General features: G+C 34.8%; 1 protein-coding gene across 4 annotated transcripts in view; it reads right to left on the minus strand.

Annotated features, from left to right (window-relative positions):
• LOC113066915 (membrane-associated guanylate kinase, WW and PDZ domain-containing protein 2-like) overlaps positions 1-20,161 on the minus strand; it is a 78,151-nt gene that overhangs the window by 35,407 nt on the left and 22,583 nt on the right. For all 4 annotated transcript variants that reach the window (XM_026239042.1, XM_026239041.1, XM_026239045.1 and 1 more), the window contains exons 3-4: positions 2,078-2,197; positions 316-531 (exon numbers count right to left, since the gene is read on the minus strand). In XM_026239042.1, the coding sequence (XP_026094827.1) occupies positions 316-531; positions 2,078-2,197 (336 nt within the window). The remainder of the gene's footprint in view (positions 1-315; positions 532-2,077; positions 2,198-20,161) is intronic.

Here is a 20,161-nt window from a genome sequence, read left to right on the forward strand (position 1 = left end):
ATATATTAAAATGATTAAATGAACAGTATTAAGCTGTTCCATATTATTCTGTTACACTAGTAGATTAAATGAATAAATATAAATGTTTTGTGTTTGGAAAAATGCCTTGATTATTTATAACTAATATCAGCAGCCTTTCTAAAATCGGCTCAGTATGATTCAAAACCTCATCTTGGAGTTATGTAACAACTGAACAGTTTAAATAAAGCATCATCCTCTGGTCTGAAACGTCTTTCATTAAAACGAGTCGTAGAGGTCATAATTGACTCGGTTGGGTCAGTTTAAACCGTCTCAGTAACCGTGGGGGGTCTTAACCTGGTGTGATGGCGATGCCGTTGCCATTGATGACGGGGCTCTCTTCCTCCTCCTCTTCTGGCGGCTCAATGCTGTCCTTCTCCATGTTGCTGACGGACTTATTTCTCTTCCTTTTTCCCTCTGCACTGGGTCGGGCACCGGGCAAGAGTTGGTCCGTCACATTAAACAGCATCGGCGTGGGTTCGGCAGGAGGCTTTGGCGTGCCATAGAAGTTATCTAGAAACAACAGAAAACACATTTGTGGGACTTATGCTTTCATAGCTACTAAGTCTGACTTGAAGTAACTTTTCAATCATGTTTTGTTTCAATGACTTTGCTGGAGTTATTTTTTTTTTTCGGTGTGATGTTTCCTCGTTCACCGGCAACTCAATCGTTTCATTCAAGATTGAAAAGAAATCATGTGTATCCAGGGAAATCTGTTTAATGATTAAAAACGGAGCTCCTGTGTGGTTACAGCACAGGCTCCAGGAATTCATTTGGAGTCTATGGGGATGGAAACAGAAGAGGTGAAGCTCATAGATTCGGTTAAATTACAGCCTGTGTCCCAGAATTCCTATATATTGTGCTGATTTCTATTTACATATCCCATTCAATTAAAAACAGCTGTTTTTACTGTGTTGATGTGAACCATGATTCGTTTGCTAGCTATTGTTAGTCAGAGACAGATGGTACATTCAGGGAAGCATTTAATTGGACAAAATGCATACACAATTTTTCTTCTTTCCTCATCAAGGCTGCGTAATTCTATTTTTCTATTTTCATATTTTTTTTCATTCCTGTGATGGAAAAGCTGTATTTTCAGCATCATTCCTCCAGTCTTCAGTGTCACATGATCCTTCAGAAATCAAGGAAGATTTCTTCTTCTTAGTAATGTTAAAAACAATTAATATTTTAGAAGAAACTAAATAATTTCAGCAATCTTTGACGAATAGAAAGTTGAAAAAAAAATGCATTTATTTGTTTAACAGAAACACAGGACACTAGCATAAACGGGATATCAAAGCTAATAACTAATGTTGCAATCATTTTGATTTTATTCAGTATTAGGAATACAGTGATAATACAATTCTAACCATTAAAAAACTGATTAAAAAAATGACTGATGTTAAAAATAGATTTTAAATAAATGAAAAAAGTGCTACAAGTGAAGCTTCACTTCAATTTATATTATTATGGATACTGAATATTCATTTTGGATCTTGCTGAAGATTACATTGAAAAGTGTTATTAAATTAAGATTAACTTCAAAATAATATTAGACGACTGTGAAGTTGATTTAAGAATAAGGGAAAAATCACTCTAATATTCACTGATAACTGATATGATTCCCATTAAATGTACTTTATCGAAACTATAAAACTCAACATTTCTTCACTGACATATGGAGAATATAAGAACGTCCAAAATCATTTCTCTGCTGTTTTAGAGTCAATATAAAGTTATTCTCAAAGCGTTTGTCACTGAAGCTGTGCCGCACAGAGTCATGGGAAGGATCTTCCTCGCCTCATGAAGAGAAAAGCAACCTGTGTCAGAAAGTAGTTCACACACCTCAGTGTCGGCTCTCAAGAGACCAAACTGCACTAGTTCTGAATACCTCTGCTCAATGTCAAAGCAATACGTGCTCCTTCTTGCAGTAAAATAAAGCAAATTTAAGGAAATGTATATTCCGGGCCTCAGTGGTGGAACAGGCGTGATATAAGCTTTACTGCGAGAGGTAATCATTTATTGAGATGCAGGAGCTTTAACAGTGTATTTCGCTTACCTTCGTATGTTCCACTTTCTAACAAAGCCCCACTTTTCTCTAATTCCATAAACCGCTCAATGCTCACAAAGTTGTAGTCCACACCTGGGACCTCCCCCTCTTTGGGCTGTCTCGTTGTGCCTGCAGAAAAAAAAAAAAACACATCATGTCTGTTAGAATATTTAAGCTATTCACAAGACTAATCAGAATACAGCATTACAGAAACATAACCTCATAGTATGGTAAAAGCAAATACTGAGAGCTCTCGGACTAAATCTAAAATATCTTAAACTGTGTTCCAAAGATAAAAGGAGATCTTACGGGTTTGGAACGACATGAGGGTGAGTTATTAATGACATAATTTTAATATTTGTGTGAACTAACCCTTTAAGACTATCATAATCATTTATGAGTAGCGCCAGTGTTTATAACATTACAAAATATTTCCAATTGAAAAACAACAACCCAAAAACAAATCCATGTTTTTATTCTATTTTCAAGTTCCATATTGTCTGTTTATGTAAATTGGGTGCATAATTAATGCATTAACTGAGTCTTCTGAGGGCAATCGAACATTCTTAAGAAATCAGGTGGGATTTGCAAGACGCGTACTTAGCAATGATATCCTAATCCAGTCCCTTGAGCTCTCAACCAAATCATCTCTGATTTCACAAAAATCTTAGTCTGGAAAAAAAATCCATCCAGCTTTGAGCTTGTGAACTTCCCAGTGAGAGGAAAAAGTCCATCACTGACATTTGCTTTTGCAGATTGGCTTTAAAGGGTTAGTTCGCCCAAAAATGAAAATTCTCTCATTAATCCCTCATCCTCATGTCGTTCCAAAACCGTAAGACCTTCATTCATCTTCAGAACACAAATTAAGATATTTCCGATGAAATCCGAGAGCTTTCTGACCCTGCACAGACAGCAACATAACTACCACATTCACGGCCCAGAAAGGAAGTGAGGACATCGATAAAATTGTGACATGAGTGGGTCAAAAATAATGTTATGAAGCTATGAGAATACTTTTGTTTTTGTGCACAAAGAACAAAAAAAAAATACAACTAATTAATTAACGACAGAATTAAAATTTCTGTGTCCACATGATGGATGACCTTTCCATCATGACAATGCAATGACCAATCATCAGGTGAAACAGACATTTATTATTCAATGCCAAGGGGAAAATACTTGAGCATGTGAACCATTAAAATATGAACATGACTAAATAAAAAAAAATCATTTCACGTTTCTGTGAAAAATGACAAATGAGGGCAGTTTTATTTAATTTAGCATTCTTATTAATTCTGGCAATTCAAATAACAATTTAAGATTAATCAGGTGGGTAATTAATAACGAGATTTGATTTTCTTTCACAGCGCAAGTACAGATATAAAGTACGGGTTAATGATGAGGTTAATGATCAATAATAACAGTCAGTTTGTAACCAAGGAGACATAAATTATGAAATGCTACTGAGAAAATCAGAAACATTCAGAATCACACACACTCACATACATAAATATATATATGGCCAGCTAAAACTCATCCAACTTAAGAAAATGATTAGCCTGCCGCTAGCAAGCAACTAATTGAACAGAACAGAGATTCAGTCACCTTTTGCTGGTCTAACTCAGGATGGGGAACTGACACGAGCCGGATTTGAACTCATATCACCCGCACAAGCAGCACATGCTGTACCCCGGGCCACGTCTCTGACTAAAGCAGATCTTAAAAATCAATCCCAACAGATTTTTAGCTTCTACATATTTGCTTATATAATGTGGAAGGCTTTCAAGCCAGTGCTGATAAAAGCATGTGCCTATATCGGTCTGGTTTTTCGGGGCACACTTAAATAACACTTTTCTTCTATGATGTCAAGGAGCTCATTTCAGATTCAGAAGACAGATATGCATTACCTCGTATCGGGAAATCAAAGGTTGGAGTGTATTTCTGGACTAGTGTGAACTCTTTGAACAAGAAAAGTCCATTTTGATTTTAGGGCTAAAATGACAGACCATATGTGCGACTCTGAAGAGTGAAGGTACAGCTGAATAATGAAAGTAAGACTAAACTTATATTTTTACTAAGTGAGAGAGCAAGAGAGAGAGAGAGAGAGAGGCTGGGAATGAGAGATGAGTGCATCACACACAGCTTATGTAATATGCAGACAGCAGTGGCACATTGTGGTCTAGAACATTTAAATATTCAAGGATATTCACCTGAACATCATTTCACCAGCGATGGGTCTAAATATAGCACCTGTGAATTTATTTACAAATTCAGTGGCTCCCCTGAGATGACGGCTTAATGCCGAGAATATATTTTGTGCATAAGCCTTACCAAGCAACAGGCCTTTTTTGAACTGTCAAATATTGCAGCATGTTAACATTAGTACAATACAAATAATAATTATGACTACAACCACCTACTGTAGCAATGCACTAAAACAACCTTAGTAACCATATTTACAACCAAAAACTTTGAAAATTCCCGAGCACTGATGGAAAATTTTACGTAGGGAAGCACAACTATTTTTTAAAGAAAATAAGTAAATAGAAATACATATTAGCGCTATCAAGCTGATTAATCGTGATAGATATATATATATATATATATATATATATAAACAGAACAATACAACGATACGATAGAACGATAGATAGAACAACAGATACAGTAAAGCACATCATGTACTTATCCATCTGATTCTGTGACATTACAGATTTGTGTGGATCATCTCAGAAATGTAAGGGCCTCTGGAGGAGTGATTTCATAGTTCTGACAATGCGCTTTTACATGTCCAGGGAAACAGGATGCGCTGACAGAGGCAATTCAAATGTGCAAATTCCTGCATCTGTATGCTGACAAAGGGCTAAACATGACACAGAGGAAATTACACGGAAGCTTTGCTGATATTCATATGCATCATTAATATTTATAATCTTAATAATCAGGTGGAAATAATGTACAGCTCTCTCCTTAAAGTATTTGTGGCGGGATCTCTTTCTTGTGATCTGATCAAATCTTATCAGTTTACAACATCCAGAAAACACTACGCAACACACTCTCATTGACTCATTTAATTAAACTAAATTGATTCAATCAAAAGGTAAGTGTTCTATGATTAAAATAAGGCTGTTTCTTAATGCACTCAAAAAAATAACTCTTTGAACGAACATAAAAAAATCATGGAAAGGATTTCCACATGATTAATTTGCTTTATTTCAGCATTATGCAATTCTGTTACTCCAATTTAATGTACTTACATTGGGTCAACTTAATTTATTAAGGTTGATTCAACTTATTTACTATGGTTGGGCAAAGCTTAATTTAATAGTGTCAGCCCAACTAATCTGCAATGTTTTGGACAATGTTTTTAATAATTAAGTTCATTTTACAAAATTTAAGTAAACTTAACAACCCTTAATAGAGTCAACAAACAACAAATGAGTTAATTGTACCTGAAAATGTTAAATAATGATGACATAAAATTTGAATAATGCCATTTTAGGAACACCACCCCCTTGCATTAGGATCATGAGCAGCTGATTAAAATTACTTTTAATTCAAACCTTTCTATAATTACAGCTTATCAAGCATATCACAAACATATTTTAATTACAAAGCAACATTTCAAACTGTTTGTTTCTTTCTTTGTTTTGTTCTAAAACTTATTAGAACAACTTAATTGCTGTAAATTGAATTACTCATCTACCTATCTAATGGTGCTACACTTCTCCAAGAGGGTGACAGAATAACAATTACCCATAATACACTGCAGAAATCCTCAACCAATGAGATGCAAGTCTGTGTTGGTTTCACTAATATGTTACCTTTAAGCAAAAATGTTATGTTGGCTGAACAAATAATTTTTAAGTAAAGCTGACAATACACACTTTTTTGTTGAATGAACTAGATTAAATCAAGTTCACATTGTTAAATAATTTTTTTTAAGTAATCATAACATGAACGGAGTAAGTAAAATTAGCAAAGGTGAAAGTACATTTTTTTGAGTGTGGTCATGTGAATATTTTTTTTCCAATATATTTATATACTTCTCCTTTTCCAGATAGTATGTTAACACAACTATAGATAGGTTTTATTGCTCTATGCAGAAGATATGCAAAATATTATATGCAAATATTTTCAAAGTGAACAAACTAAAAAAAGAAAACTAAACCAAACTAGTCAAACAGGATGCAAAATTTGAAAAATAAAATAATAAATATTGATAAAGATAAAAAAACAAATAACAATGCTAATTGTTAAATGTTAAAGAAAACAAACAAATAACAATGTCTATTGTTAAATGTAAAAAACAAAACAAAAAAACCTGAAACGAACAAAATTTTTTTAAATATTAAAGAACAAAAACAAACAAATCTAGTAAAAACAAATAACAATGTCTATTGTTAAATGTAAAAAACAAAACAAAAAAACCTGAAACGAACAAATTTTTTTTAAATATTAAAGAACAAAAACAAACAAATCTAGTAAAAACAAATGTTAATTGTTAAATATTAAAGAAAACAAAGTAAAAAAAAAACAAATAACAATGTAAACTGTTAAATGTTAAAGAAAAAGTAAAAACAAATAACAATGTTAATTGTTAAACATTAAATAAACGAATAAAGTAAAAAACAAATAACAATGTTAATTGTTAAATGACAGATGTAAAAGAAAACAAATAAATGAAGTAAATTAACAAATAAAAAAAATAATTTAATAAAAGGAAAGAAGGAAAGAAGGAAAGAAGGAAGGAAGAAAGAAACCTGTCTGAAAACAGTATTTGTTCTTTTTTGGGGTCCTGCTAGTGGCAAAGAAATTACACACTTCGCCTCAAAAAACTTTGATCATATTACAAAATATATTTGATGCGAAATGACATCATCAGCATCAAATATGGTGGGCTCTGATCTGTCTTGGCTAATACATCTGTTCAGATGACTACCTGAAGAGCCCTGATTAAATACATCCATGGGGTAAATCTGATTATACCAGGACATAGAAACTGGCTTAGTTTCTCTCTCTCTGCTCACTCTCATGTGATTATGGCTGATGTGATTATGAGAAGTGATGAGAGAAAATTGTGTCCAGCTTTACCTGTTTTCATTTCTCTGGTTGATTACCTCCTTATATCATCTTCATCTTCCTGTGAAACAATCTCCATGTGAAACAATCTTTCAGGTATGACTGTTTTGCACATGCACAGGCTCCTGTTTCAATTCCCTATCAAAGCAAATCAACTGCAAAGACACAAAAGGCACCTCTGCCTCTCAGAGCGCTGCTCTGGCTTTACTTCCCAGTTTCCAGCCACAGCAGCTCATTCTTAGCCTCTCGCTGTCTCCATTCATCTCCTCAGGTATTCTCTGCTTTAAAGTAGTCAGCAGCATCTCTTTGGATCACTTGGATTGCGAGTCACATACCCACCTGCTAAACAAAGCCTTGACAACTGATGCTCCAGACAGACAAGAATCAGATCAACAACAGCGTACATAACCATATTCACAGAGATCAATCAGTGATGCAGCAAAATATACCTAAACCAAAAAATATCTACTCCATCCCAAATATCTATTTTCCATTAACATTCTATAGTATTTATACTATAGTATACAGTATTATTCATTACCAATTATTTTACAACTGTTTCCTTTTGAATAATAAAACAGGAATCCAAATTTCTGGAAATTTTGGAACTGAACTTTAAAAAGTCATTAATAAACATCTACAGAGCAGTCTGACACAGTAAGATTGACTCAACCAATGCCGTGAGTTTGGGACTGGACTAAAGTCTAACTTCCTTGCAAATAAATCTGTTAGTAGGCAATTTAACAGATCAAATATCAAGAGAGAAAAAACCTACTGCCCCACCAAACAGCAGAGAGACGTGAAGTTCTCCAAGTTGAAAAAGGTGAAACAGGTAAGCTAATGAAAAGAATCGAGTGTTGAAATCTATTTCCAGTCAGCACAAATGAAACGGCTCTCTGTGGGTTGAAGCTGGATGAAGTCTGACACAGAGGCCCTGCCCTTGTGTGCCATCTGTGGAAGCGTTTGAGGCATTGATGAGTGCCGGGGGTGAAGGGTTGAAATTTGCCTGTAATGGCCTGCAGCCTCACTGACACTCAGTGACGGGGGTGGGGGGGTGGGGGGGTCGTGTTCCCTCTAATCTCCGGTCAGTCCAACCTTGAAGCCCAGTGCTGCTCTGTGCACTGAATCACTAATGTCTGAATGGAGGTAAACAGCTCTCAGGGTGAGTACAGGTGAAGGTATATGAGAGATACTGGGGCACTGGATTGAATGAGTCTATATGGGACAACCCAGGGGATCTGGCCAGCAAACACGAGGCACTGCGCTTTTAAACACGATGCAGGAACAGCCCCTCAATCATGGCTATACATTGAAACCTTCTGAGTGATTAACCCTGTGATTCATCACTTCGTAGGTGGACCGTAATGGATTGAATGCCATCAAATGCCTTCAGAAAACCAAGGAAAATAAGGTGAACTTTCACTTGGAGGAGGAAACAAACATTTGACTCCCAAAAAACTCCCAAAGAAGTAGCATTATACACATGTGGTCGGAATCTAACCTTTCATTGGAGAATTTAAAATGGGGGGAAATAACATTACGAAATAAATGTTTTTCTCACATACACATTGGACACAATAAATCATACCTCTTTTATTCAACACTTTTTAAAACCTCCATTTTCCAAAATAGATTAGGAGTTTTCTCCTATAATGCCTGATGAGGTTAGAGAACACCTGATCCGAGATCAGAGACCATTCCTTCATCCAGAATCACTCCAGACCCTTCAGATGGTGCTGCTTCTCTTGGGTTCACACTCATTTTCTGTAGGGTTCAGGTCAGAGGACTGGAATGGCCAAAGCAGAAGCTTGGTTTTGTGGCCAGTGACCCCATTTTGTGTTCTTGTTTTTTGTAAAGGGTTAGTTCACCCGAGAATGAAAATTCGTCCAGTTATATTAAAAATTGTCCTTGCTCTTCCAAGTCTTTCAATGGGGGTAAGCAGGGGTGTGTGTTGTCAACAGTTCAGAAGACGTGAAATAAAGGGCGAGCATCTGTAATAAAACGTCTCTCACACTGAATAAAGACCCCCCCGTAGCGAATCCATGCGTTTTTGTAAGATATATATTCAGATTTCAAACGTAATAAACACGTTTGTTCTCACTTCTGCTGACTGTGGGAACCGGAAGATGTGCAAGCAGATGTAGTTCGTCAGCGCTGAGTGGTTAGTGAAGATGAAAACGGAAAATGTACAATTAAAAAAAAAAAAAACAATATTAAATATCAATGCTATTTATAAAAAAATAATTAATAAATAACAAATTACAATGCTAACAATTATGTGTTATTGTTTTATTATTATTCATAGTAGTATTAGTGTAAGTATTTATAATAATAATAAAAAACAACAACAATAATAATAACAATTATAATTATTATTATTAATAATAATAATAATAGATTTATTGTAGGAATACTCACTGCAGTAACTGTCATTTTGAGGAACAATTCAATCAGATCAAATGAAAATCACAGTTAATTGGAAAACCAATACATTTCCTCAACCCAACCAGCAGGTCACAAACTGGTGATCCAACAAATCACAGTTTCTACTGGCTTTCACATCCATCATGTCAGCTTGTATAACTGATCTTCTGATGTCCATGTGCTGACCTGTGAGAGAAGCGCTTGAAGGCTGGCAGTAAACAGAAAACGCTTCAGGAATATATTTGCGTCAGAGAATCAGTTCAACCTAGGGCTTTAAAACAGAGGGTCAGACGTGGCAGTGAGCTACTAACTGTGACTAACACGGTCATGCTTTAATGCATTTCATGCTGCTAGTGCTGCACTGCAAAAATAACACTTTTCTTAATCAATATTTTTGACAGTCTACAGCGAGGAAAAACAAACATAATCACAACAAGATCGACTGCATATGCTTTAAAGTTAAGAAGGTTGGTGCATATACAATAAATGCAGCTGTACAATAAATGTTATATTTATTTATGATTTTTAAGGGTTTATTGGCCCTCAACTAAACTGAAAGTTAAATGAAGTAGTATATATTAGGAACGCACAATACTGTAATTAATACTAATTACAGTAGTTGCATAATAAGATTATATATCTTCAATATAATATTTCTGTTGCATTTTAATTAGATTTTGATTATATAAATATAATTTAATTATATAATAAAAATTCAATTAAAAGCTTACTAAGAAATAAACTATATTTAGGGATGAATTTATTGATCAAAAGTGACAGTAAATATATTGATAATATTACAAAACAAAATTAAATAACATTCCGTGTTGTTAAAATGAACTTTCTATTAAAATAAAAAAAATTAACCATATTAAGTATACACAACCATTTTCAAAATTAATTATTTATTTTTTTAGCAGAAATCATCATATTAGAACAAAAAAAAAAAAAAAAATTTACATTCTCCAAATACATTTCTCAAAATTAATTGTTCATTATTTGATGAATTATTAACAATTAATTAAAAATGCACTTTTAACAGATATTTTTACTGGAAAACAAAAAAATATTTTTTTGCAGATTATCACAATGGTTTGCATTTGTCAGTATCAACCTACACTGGCATATTGTGTAAAAGCTGACACATCACAAATTAGCACACACACACACACACAAAATCTCTTTTATTCACCTCTCGTGCAAAACAAGAATTTATAGTCCCCATCTCATATACGTTCAAAAAGGCGTAAATAATCCCAAACCTCAATGCTTTCATTTTGATTTATGCCTGGGCTGAGCAGATCCAGCACCAGTGTCTATTGGCTGTATCACAGAGTCCCATCACTAACTGAGTGCACTGCCTGGCTGCCACGAAGGATGAGGAGACTCATACATCAGGGTGACGTCGGGGGAGGCTGCGGCCGGGGGAGAGACAGAGCCCCTGGTGGATTGAAAGGCCATTTAATAGTTTCGTTCTGTCACCCAGCACAGCCATAAGCCGCTTCAGCCCTGACAAGCTCACTCCAACCAAAGCGCTGCGAGTTTGTGTTGAACAGCGCTTGTTTAGACTCCGATACCAGTCCTTCTTGATATTTAGGGTGCCGCATCATAAAGGGATGCTTAATTACTCTGATTTCCCACGTATGTATAAAGTGAAGCAGCGACGACAGCTCAAAACGCTCTCTGTCTGTACCGTGAGTCATCTGTAAACAGCACGGATGTTATGTAATTGACTTTCACCGGAAGCTGGAATCTCTGCAAACTGGGGGAGATCTGAAAGTGGGCGAACGGTTTTTCTTTTTTTTTTTGAAAATCCAACAAACTCGCAGTGGGAGGGTTTCCGATAAACCTGTTTAGCATAGCTCCAGCAGCAGGCTGGGGACGCCACTTCAACCGCATGTAACTGACTCCGTTTCTGGGTTTCTATATCGAGTATTTCCTTTGAAAGTGGCTGTACAGTATAAAACATCTCTCTGGAGCTGCCTTGACTATTAATTCAACATGAAATTTGATTTACGTGATGAAAAGTATCACAATGACATCCAAATGAGGATTATTTTATATAGGACAGAATACATGAGGAGAAGACTAGAAATGCCACTTGAACATGTAACAAAATAATGAATTATCAATTTAATTATTCAAGCATAATTTGACAAATTGATGAATTAACATGCGCGCACACACACATATATTAAAAATGGTTTGACACCATTTTAAAATGTAGTTAAATATAGCAATAAAATATAAATAAATCTTTTAATGCCATCTTAGCATCTTAAACTATTTAATTCTTGTTTTATTTAGAAATTATTTATTAATGGACATTTAAGAAACAGTTTAATTTATGCTTTAAAATGTGATTAAATAACAACTATTAATTTGAATTAATTCAATCCATTTTAAAATATAGTTAGATATAAGAATAAAATAAATTAACTTCTTTTATCAAAATTTACATTATTATATTTATATTAAATTTACTAAACATAAGACATTTATTTCATGCTTTATTTATTTATAACTATTTATTTATTGTTTTACATTTACATAAATATTTATTTTCATATTAGACACATTTCAAACAATTTCATTCATGTTTTATTTTTTAAATGTAACATTTACAAACAGTTCAATTGCTTTAAAATGTAGTTAAATACAACAAAATAAGATAAAACTGTTTACAATCACACATGCATAGATAATTCACGCTTCATTGAGTTTGTAAAAATAAAAATGATTTATTCATTTATTATTTTATTTTCCATTTGTGAGAAAGAGATTACTTACATTTTGTTTGATTTATTAAGTTAATATATTTCTACATTTTATGTATAGACTAAGGTTAAACATAATAAATCATGTGGTTAAACATAATAAATCAGTTCTCAATGTCTAGTAAACTCTAACAATATTCTGTTTGTATTATTAAATTGATTGATTCCCACATTATTTTCAGCTGGCACTCCTAATGCTCCATAAACTCAAACCCAGAAGTGTAGTGAGAAGCTGCTTATAAACTGTAGTTATAAACTCAGTAAATCTGGATTCAGTCAAACGTCATATCAAACAACTGCATTTCGCTTCATAAAAACCAATACTGCAAAACACTATTAATAAACAGTTTAATGGTGCATTTCCAACATGTTTTCTTTTCTAGCTCAGTGTTTTTTCATATTTCAGCGCAATGTCTTCAGTCATCATTTTCCAATGTGTACAGTGAAGAATAATGAGTTATTTGAATAGTCAGCTCCCTGAAACATCAAAGGACGTCATGCAGTAATGATACTCCGATTGCTACAATTGCTCTTCCAGCATTATGAACCAAAACAAGACTGTCAATCAAACAGCTGGAGTCTATGAGCACATCAAAGCTGATCTGAGGAAACAAGCAGCAGACACAGAGAAGGCTTGTGATGCTCTGTCATCCATTTTTTAGTAGAACACATTAAATAAACCCAGGCACGAACAGAATAATCAATATTTCAAACCAACACAAGATCTCTCCCATGTTGAGATGATGTCTATAGATGTTCCTCATGAGCTGGAATGTGTTAAATTACAAATGTTATTAATGAATATATTTACATATAATATCTACTAATACTCTATTATTTTATAAAGTTTTTTTTTTAAAATAGGTCTAATATGCAGTTAAAAAGATTAAAAACATTACTGAATAAATTACTTTTAATATGCAAAAATAATAAAACATGAATTAGATGTCAATTTCTTTTGTCAATTTGAATAAAAAATATTTTATATTACATTTTAAAATGTCTTAAACGTTTTAAATGTCGATTAATAAAGTAACTTTCAAATGAACAAATAAAATGTATTAAATAGTTTGAAATGTGTGAAATATATATTTATATAAAACAAACATAAATACAATCACATTTTCTCATATGAATATGTTAAAACTACTTAAATGGACCATATTTTCCTTATAGTCTATTCATTACATGCAATTGAATAAAATAACAAAACTGTAAAAGTGAATTACTATGAATAAATTAAATAAAAACATAAATTTTAATAATAAGTAATATATATATATATATATATATATATATATATATATATATATATATATATATATATATATATATATATATATATTTATATATATATGTGTGTGTGTGTGTGACATTTATTATTGTATTACACATATAGTCACTGGGGTATATTTGTAGCAATAGCCTATATATATATATATATATATATATATATATATATATATATATATATATATATATATATATATATATATATATATATATATATATATACACACAATTTTCTTTTTTATAATATGTGTAATACAATAATTCATTTTGTGTGTATAATATGTATGCACATTTCTTAAATTACATTTATGAGAATACATTTGAGCTAAGAACAGGCTATTTGATTTAAAGGGGGGGGGGGTGAAATGCTCGTTTTCACTCAATATCCTGTTAATCTTGAGTACCTATAGAGTAGTACTGCATCCTTCATAACTCCAAAAAGTCTTTAGTTTTATTATATTCATAAGAGAAAGATAGTCTGTACCGATTTTTCCCAGAAAAACACGACCGACTGGAGGCGTGACGTGTGGGCGGAGCTAAAGAATCACGAGCGCGAGTAAGCTTTTGTGTTGAGAGCGTTTGGAAGCTGTGACATTACCTTGAGGAAAAAACCATCCAAAACAAACCATGGCTAACAGTCAGATTCAGCCTTTATTTATGATCCAGAATCAGATCCAGAGGCTGAAATTTAACAAGAGCAGCATCAGCAACAACGTCTCTATGTGGTATGTACTGAAACTGTATATATTTGCTTAGCGGTTTTGGAAAATGACTAAGTTCCACTTTGTCGTCTTTTTTTTTATTTTTTTTTTTTTAGGTGTACATGTGGAAAGTGCAGTTTGATGACAACATCACATGTTGTTTACTTGATGTGCTTACAAGCCGATAGCTAAGTTAACAACACAGAGATATTTGAAGCCGTTTTACTCACCGCCTGCGGTTCCAACACACGATCGTGACCCTTTTCCGTTGGGATTGCATTATCCTTAAGAAATAAACGATGTGCAAATCCGGCGTCAAACTGGGCCTTGTTTGTAAAACAAGCATCTTCGAAATGCAGGGAACAAACAAAAAACACTTGCACAACTCCGTTGATGCTCTGTAAAAATAAACTCCATCCACTGGTCCCTTAATGCTGTTTTTTTTTTTTTTTTGGTAATCTGTGCAGGGTTGTCTTGCCCTGGCAACCAAAAACACACTTCTTTTGTGACTTTTCGCGACGCTCTCGCTCTGATCAGTGAATGTCTGTGCTCTCATTGCTCTGCTATACGGGAGCGCGCGCTCTTCCGGCAGAAGTGCCTTAGGACCCATATAAGGAAATTCCGCTCCATCTAACGTCACACAGAGCCATACTCGAAAAAAACTTTCCGAAACTTGTGACAAACCGGAAGGAGTATTTTTGGAACAGAAATACTCCTTCAAACGTACAACTTAATTTTTGAAACTTTGTCCATGTTTAGCATGGGAATCCAACTCTTTAACAGTGTAAAAAACTCAGTATGCATGAAATAGCATTTCACCCCCCCTTTAACTAAGGGCCATAGGTTGTTTATAGATTAGCCTGTTCTCCCACACTGACTCCAGTCTTTTTTACTCTGATGCTTGTGTTGAAAAAGCTACACAAATACTTCCTTTTCTCTCTGAACATCTCAACAATCTGTAGCTCAGGCTAATTACTGCATCGAAACACTGTTTTCAAGAAATCAAATCGATGATCAGGAGCCGCGTAGCCTAAAGTGTGCTACGGTTTTGTGTGTTTTGGTTTATTAAGTGAAGAAGGACCTAAAAAAAAAAACTCTTTTCTGAAACTCCAAGCAGATCCACAATCTACCATTTCAGTCTCGGATGAAAATATGGATTGGTTGATATTCTTTCCACACTCATTTTAAATCCGCCTTTGAAATTCACAAGAAACATCCACTTATGTGTGAGTCTTAATCAAGGCCAGCTGATGGTTAAAGGATGATTTTAAACTATTCAGACAGTAAAAATGAAGGCAATGATTCAGGAATAGATGAGTCAGACATCATGCTTGTTCAAACTATGAAGCTTTGAATAGGCAGGGGAAAATCGAAGGCTCACGTTTGGATAGAGCACACCTCTCTGCTTCACTCGGTGGTCTGGTGCGACTGTGTGTTTACAATTGTCTGTACAATTAACTATGTGTGCAAGCATGTGAAACTGTGCCTTCAGGTGGAACAGTGATCCCAATATTATTACCAAATTAAAATTTGAGTTTGTGAAAAAGTTCAAAATGCTGCTAAATGGGATACTCCACTCCAAAATGAAACCTTTGTCATTAATCACTTCTCTCATGTCGTCCCAAACCCGTAAATGCTTCGTTCGTCTACGTAACACAATTTAAGATATTTTGGATGAAATCCGGGAGGCTTGTCACTGTCCCATAGACTGCCAAGTAAATTAGAAAGCCGCGCCCCAAGGATACGTTTTCTACATGTATTTATGCTTTGATTTGTAAGAAAACAGCGCATCCTTGTGGCGTGGCTGAAAGAGAAGAGCGAAAGCTGCTCATATTCTCCAAAATCTTGCTACAGTGATGCAGAGGCAAAAAGGAGACAAATTGTTGAATAAAGTTGTTACTTTTGTTTAATTCGCGTACAAAAAGTATTCACGTTGCTTCATAACGTTACGGTTGAACCAATGATGGCAGATGGGCTATTCTGACGATGTCTTTAATACTTTTCTGGACCTTGACAGTGAGTGCGTTATCATGCACATTCTTAAGCCGATTATGCTTAATAAGCTAAAAAAAACTCTTGGTCATGTAAATGCGTTTTTTTTTTTTTTGCCTCGTTCTCTGATTTTGCATGGCATGTAAACGCAATAACCCACTTTCTGTCTGCTTATTGATGTGCGCATCTGTGAAACGTGACAGGAACGCATCGTTAGTTCGGATTTAAACAGATCTAGACCAAGCAAATGTCGAAGTAAAGAAAGACGGAAATATATCACAAAAGCAGACTTTATCATGACACAGAAAATGATATAAATGGGATCTCATCTCGTACAGCAGAAGTAGAAGTGGTTCAGTCACAACACTGCGTTTATAACTGCATGAGAGGATAATAGACGAGCTGCAAGTTTCCCGACAAGTTGCAAGTTGATCTTGCAAGCTTAATTTAACATCACAAATGACAAATGTATGGAATACTCTGAGTCAGATACACAAATAATTATATTTTGACGTCCCTACAAGGAAATAACCTGATTTATTAATGAAGTCATGTAAACATGGATTACTTGCGTTGTCAGGTTACTGATGTGCTTGTAGACGGGGAAAACGGGTTATTTTAATAAGCTGATATATGTGAGTTATCAGCTTACTGGTGTGCATGTAAACGTGCTCAGTGGGATGACATGAGGGTAAGTGATTAATGACAACATTTTCATTTTGGGGTGGAGTGTCCCTTTTAAAATTGTCCATTTCCCTCCCATCACTGATTATACAACAGGTTTGTCTCCGTGTCCTGGAGATGCCAATTTTCAGTCTCAAGTGTCTCTCAGTGGGATCTACAGGCACATATTTTGTCCACCTGACAGTCCGGCGGTGAACACCTGCAGCATGCATAATGACTCTCTGCATGGCTATATAACTCGTCCCTGAAGAACAGCAAGTTTCAGGCACGTCAATCCAAACGTTCACTTCATATGAGCTGTGAGGATTTGTTTAAAGATTTATTCAAGTAAAAACTGAATACATAATGCCAAACCATTTTTCAAAGCATTATGTGAAACATTCATACATTGTTTATCAGGAGTCCCGCAACAACTCTACCAACTAACTAAAGACAAGCATTAAACAACACAGGTAAAGGATTTACAGCTGTTGATATGTATACCATTAACTCCAGAAATAAAGAAAGACGCAAAGAAAGAAAAAAATGTTTCATGCTATTCATTTTTGAAGTCTAATGATAATATAGGTATTATTGTGACAAGAATGATGCTGATATGTCTTGCCAATAAGATGAATAAGGCCTTGGACATACTCCAGTTCGGATGCAGACTACTTTTTTCCGACATCCATGCAGGAGGAAGAGCAATAGAGTCAACGGTCACTAGCACGTGCAGCAGCAGCAGCCACCCCAGGGTCCTAATGTCCCTCAGGTGAGGCCTTTTATTTATTTAGTCGTCTTTGGCCTACTTGTAATACAATGAAAGTAAAATACACAGTAAAATACACAAATAACATTGTTTTTATGATTAAATAACGCAGTAACTGATGTCATAATTTCACAAGTATGTTCTGATTTAAAAGGTCAGAAGCTATAGCTCACATTTAGGGAAGTCGTGGCCTAATGGTTAGAGGGTTGGACTCCCAAGCGAAGGGTTGTGAGTTCGAGTCTCGGGCCGGATGGAATTGTGGGTGGGGTTAGTACATGAACAGCTCTCTCTCCACCTTCAATACCACGACTTAGGTGCCCTTGAGCAAGGCATCGAACCCCCAACTGCTCCCCGGGCGCCGCAGCTTAAATGGCTGCCCACTGCTCCGGGTGTGTGCTCACAGTGTGTGTGTGTTCACTGCTCTGTGTGTGTGCATTTCGGATGGGTTAAATGCAGAGCACAAATTCTGAGTATGGGTCATTACGGTTATCACTGCATCTGAAAATAAAATGCAGTGATTGATTTTAAGTTGATTTATAGCAGTTTTCAAAGCTTTCAATTTACACGTATTATAAAAATTCATTATTGTTTAATTAATTCTAAAAAGTAAGTTTTTGTTAAAAACTAACCAAAATGTAAAATAATTAATCTCTGAACAGGAGAGTCTTGGTGTTGTTTCCAAACTAGGGATGCAATGATTAACAGATTTTGTTGGTACGATTACAGTCTGAGGAATAATCACGGTTTCACGGTTATTATGCATTCATTAATTTTTACAACACTACTAATGTATAAAATCACATGAAGACTTTTCAGATTTTAAAGTGTTATTTATTGCTGCCTTTTGAAATAACAGTAATCAAATAATACAGCACAAAATAATAATAAAGACAAACAAATGTCCATCTCTCCCTTTGGAATTAAAAAAAAGATGACCTCTGCTCTGAAACATCCATGTCAGCATTTCCCTTTTGAATATGACAAATGAAAAAAAGACCATAAAACTATTTAGTGTTATTAGTTTGTGTATTTTTCTACATTTTATTTAAACCTGAGGTAGAGAACTTGGAAACATGGTGAAAAAAAAAGTCTTTGTTTTGTTTTTGTTTTTTTACTTAAAACATAAATAATATCATAACAGGGATAATAAATCTCAATGTAAATTAAGTATCATTACTGATAAAATACTAATATTAACTTTATTCATCCCAAGGAGAACTGTTATTGTCATCAACTATCATCCATAACATTCATTTATTCTTTTTAATAATTTATCTAATGTTACATGTGGCATGAGAAACGCACGCTGCCTCGCAACTTTTATTAATAAAGTAAATTAGATACTGGATCGCTACATTTCATCTTCACCTATAGCTTGATAAAACTGCATGCAAATCTTGCACGAATCGCATACAACGCGGTTTGAGAAAAGGTCAGCGCAAACAGAGTCAAAGATGAAAGCTGAACTTTAAGCTTCGCGTTACAACATCTGACCTACAATCCAGAGTTCAATGCATTGGAAAACAACGGCACGATGCATGTGAAAGGCCTCAGAAACATGTACGGAAAATAGATTATCTTCTCACCAGCTCTAAAACCCATCAAAATTACTCGCGTCCTCTGTTACAGTCACACAAATGTCTGTTCATCTTCCGTCGATGCACTTCACAAACAGCTAACTGTCTAAAATGATTATATATCAGTGGTTGATGGCTGACAGATACTAATAGGGCTTTGCTAAGCAGTAGGCGCACGCTACCAGCGGGACGCGGCAGTTGCATTAGGCTGGATGTAGAAGATACGAGGTGGGGGTTAAAAACGAATATGAAAGTCTAATTGTACAATACAAGGCTCTGACTGCCCTGAGGAAGGACGGGCCCTTTCGTGATGCGTTCTGTCGGCCGCTCATCAAAGTGACAGACGTGATCCGACAGTGTCACTGCCTCAAGTGAAGGCAAAGCATTATTTTGCACTGTCACTGTTTGGCTGGTGGAAATAAAAGCTGATGTAGAAGAGAAAACAGAGAAAAACTAGAGAATCCAAGCACAGAGAGGGGGCTTGTTGTCTATTGTTGTCATATGTCGTGTGAATTTACTAGTGAAGTGGTGTTGTGAGAAATAAAACCAGCAATCCCTTGAGATCAAATAAAAGGGTTTTCAATATTACTGGTACTTAAAATGGATATTTGTTTGGATTCTTCCAAAAGGGAATAGAGAGTGTTTGGGGAAACTATTAACTGAATAGCATGTAGTTTACACTGTACAGCTGCTGCTGTTCATTAAAAATAGCATTTAAAAACAAAATATGAGTGACTTCCAGTTCTCATTTTAGAAATAAATGTGGTTATTTTGCATTTTTAATTCAAATGTTATTTGACAGAGAAATCAGTTAC

The sequence above is a fragment of the Carassius auratus genome, chromosome 50 (genome assembly GCF_003368295.1).
Source record: "Carassius auratus strain Wakin chromosome 50, ASM336829v1, whole genome shotgun sequence".
Lineage (NCBI taxonomy): Eukaryota > Metazoa > Chordata > Actinopteri > Cypriniformes > Cyprinidae > Carassius > Carassius auratus.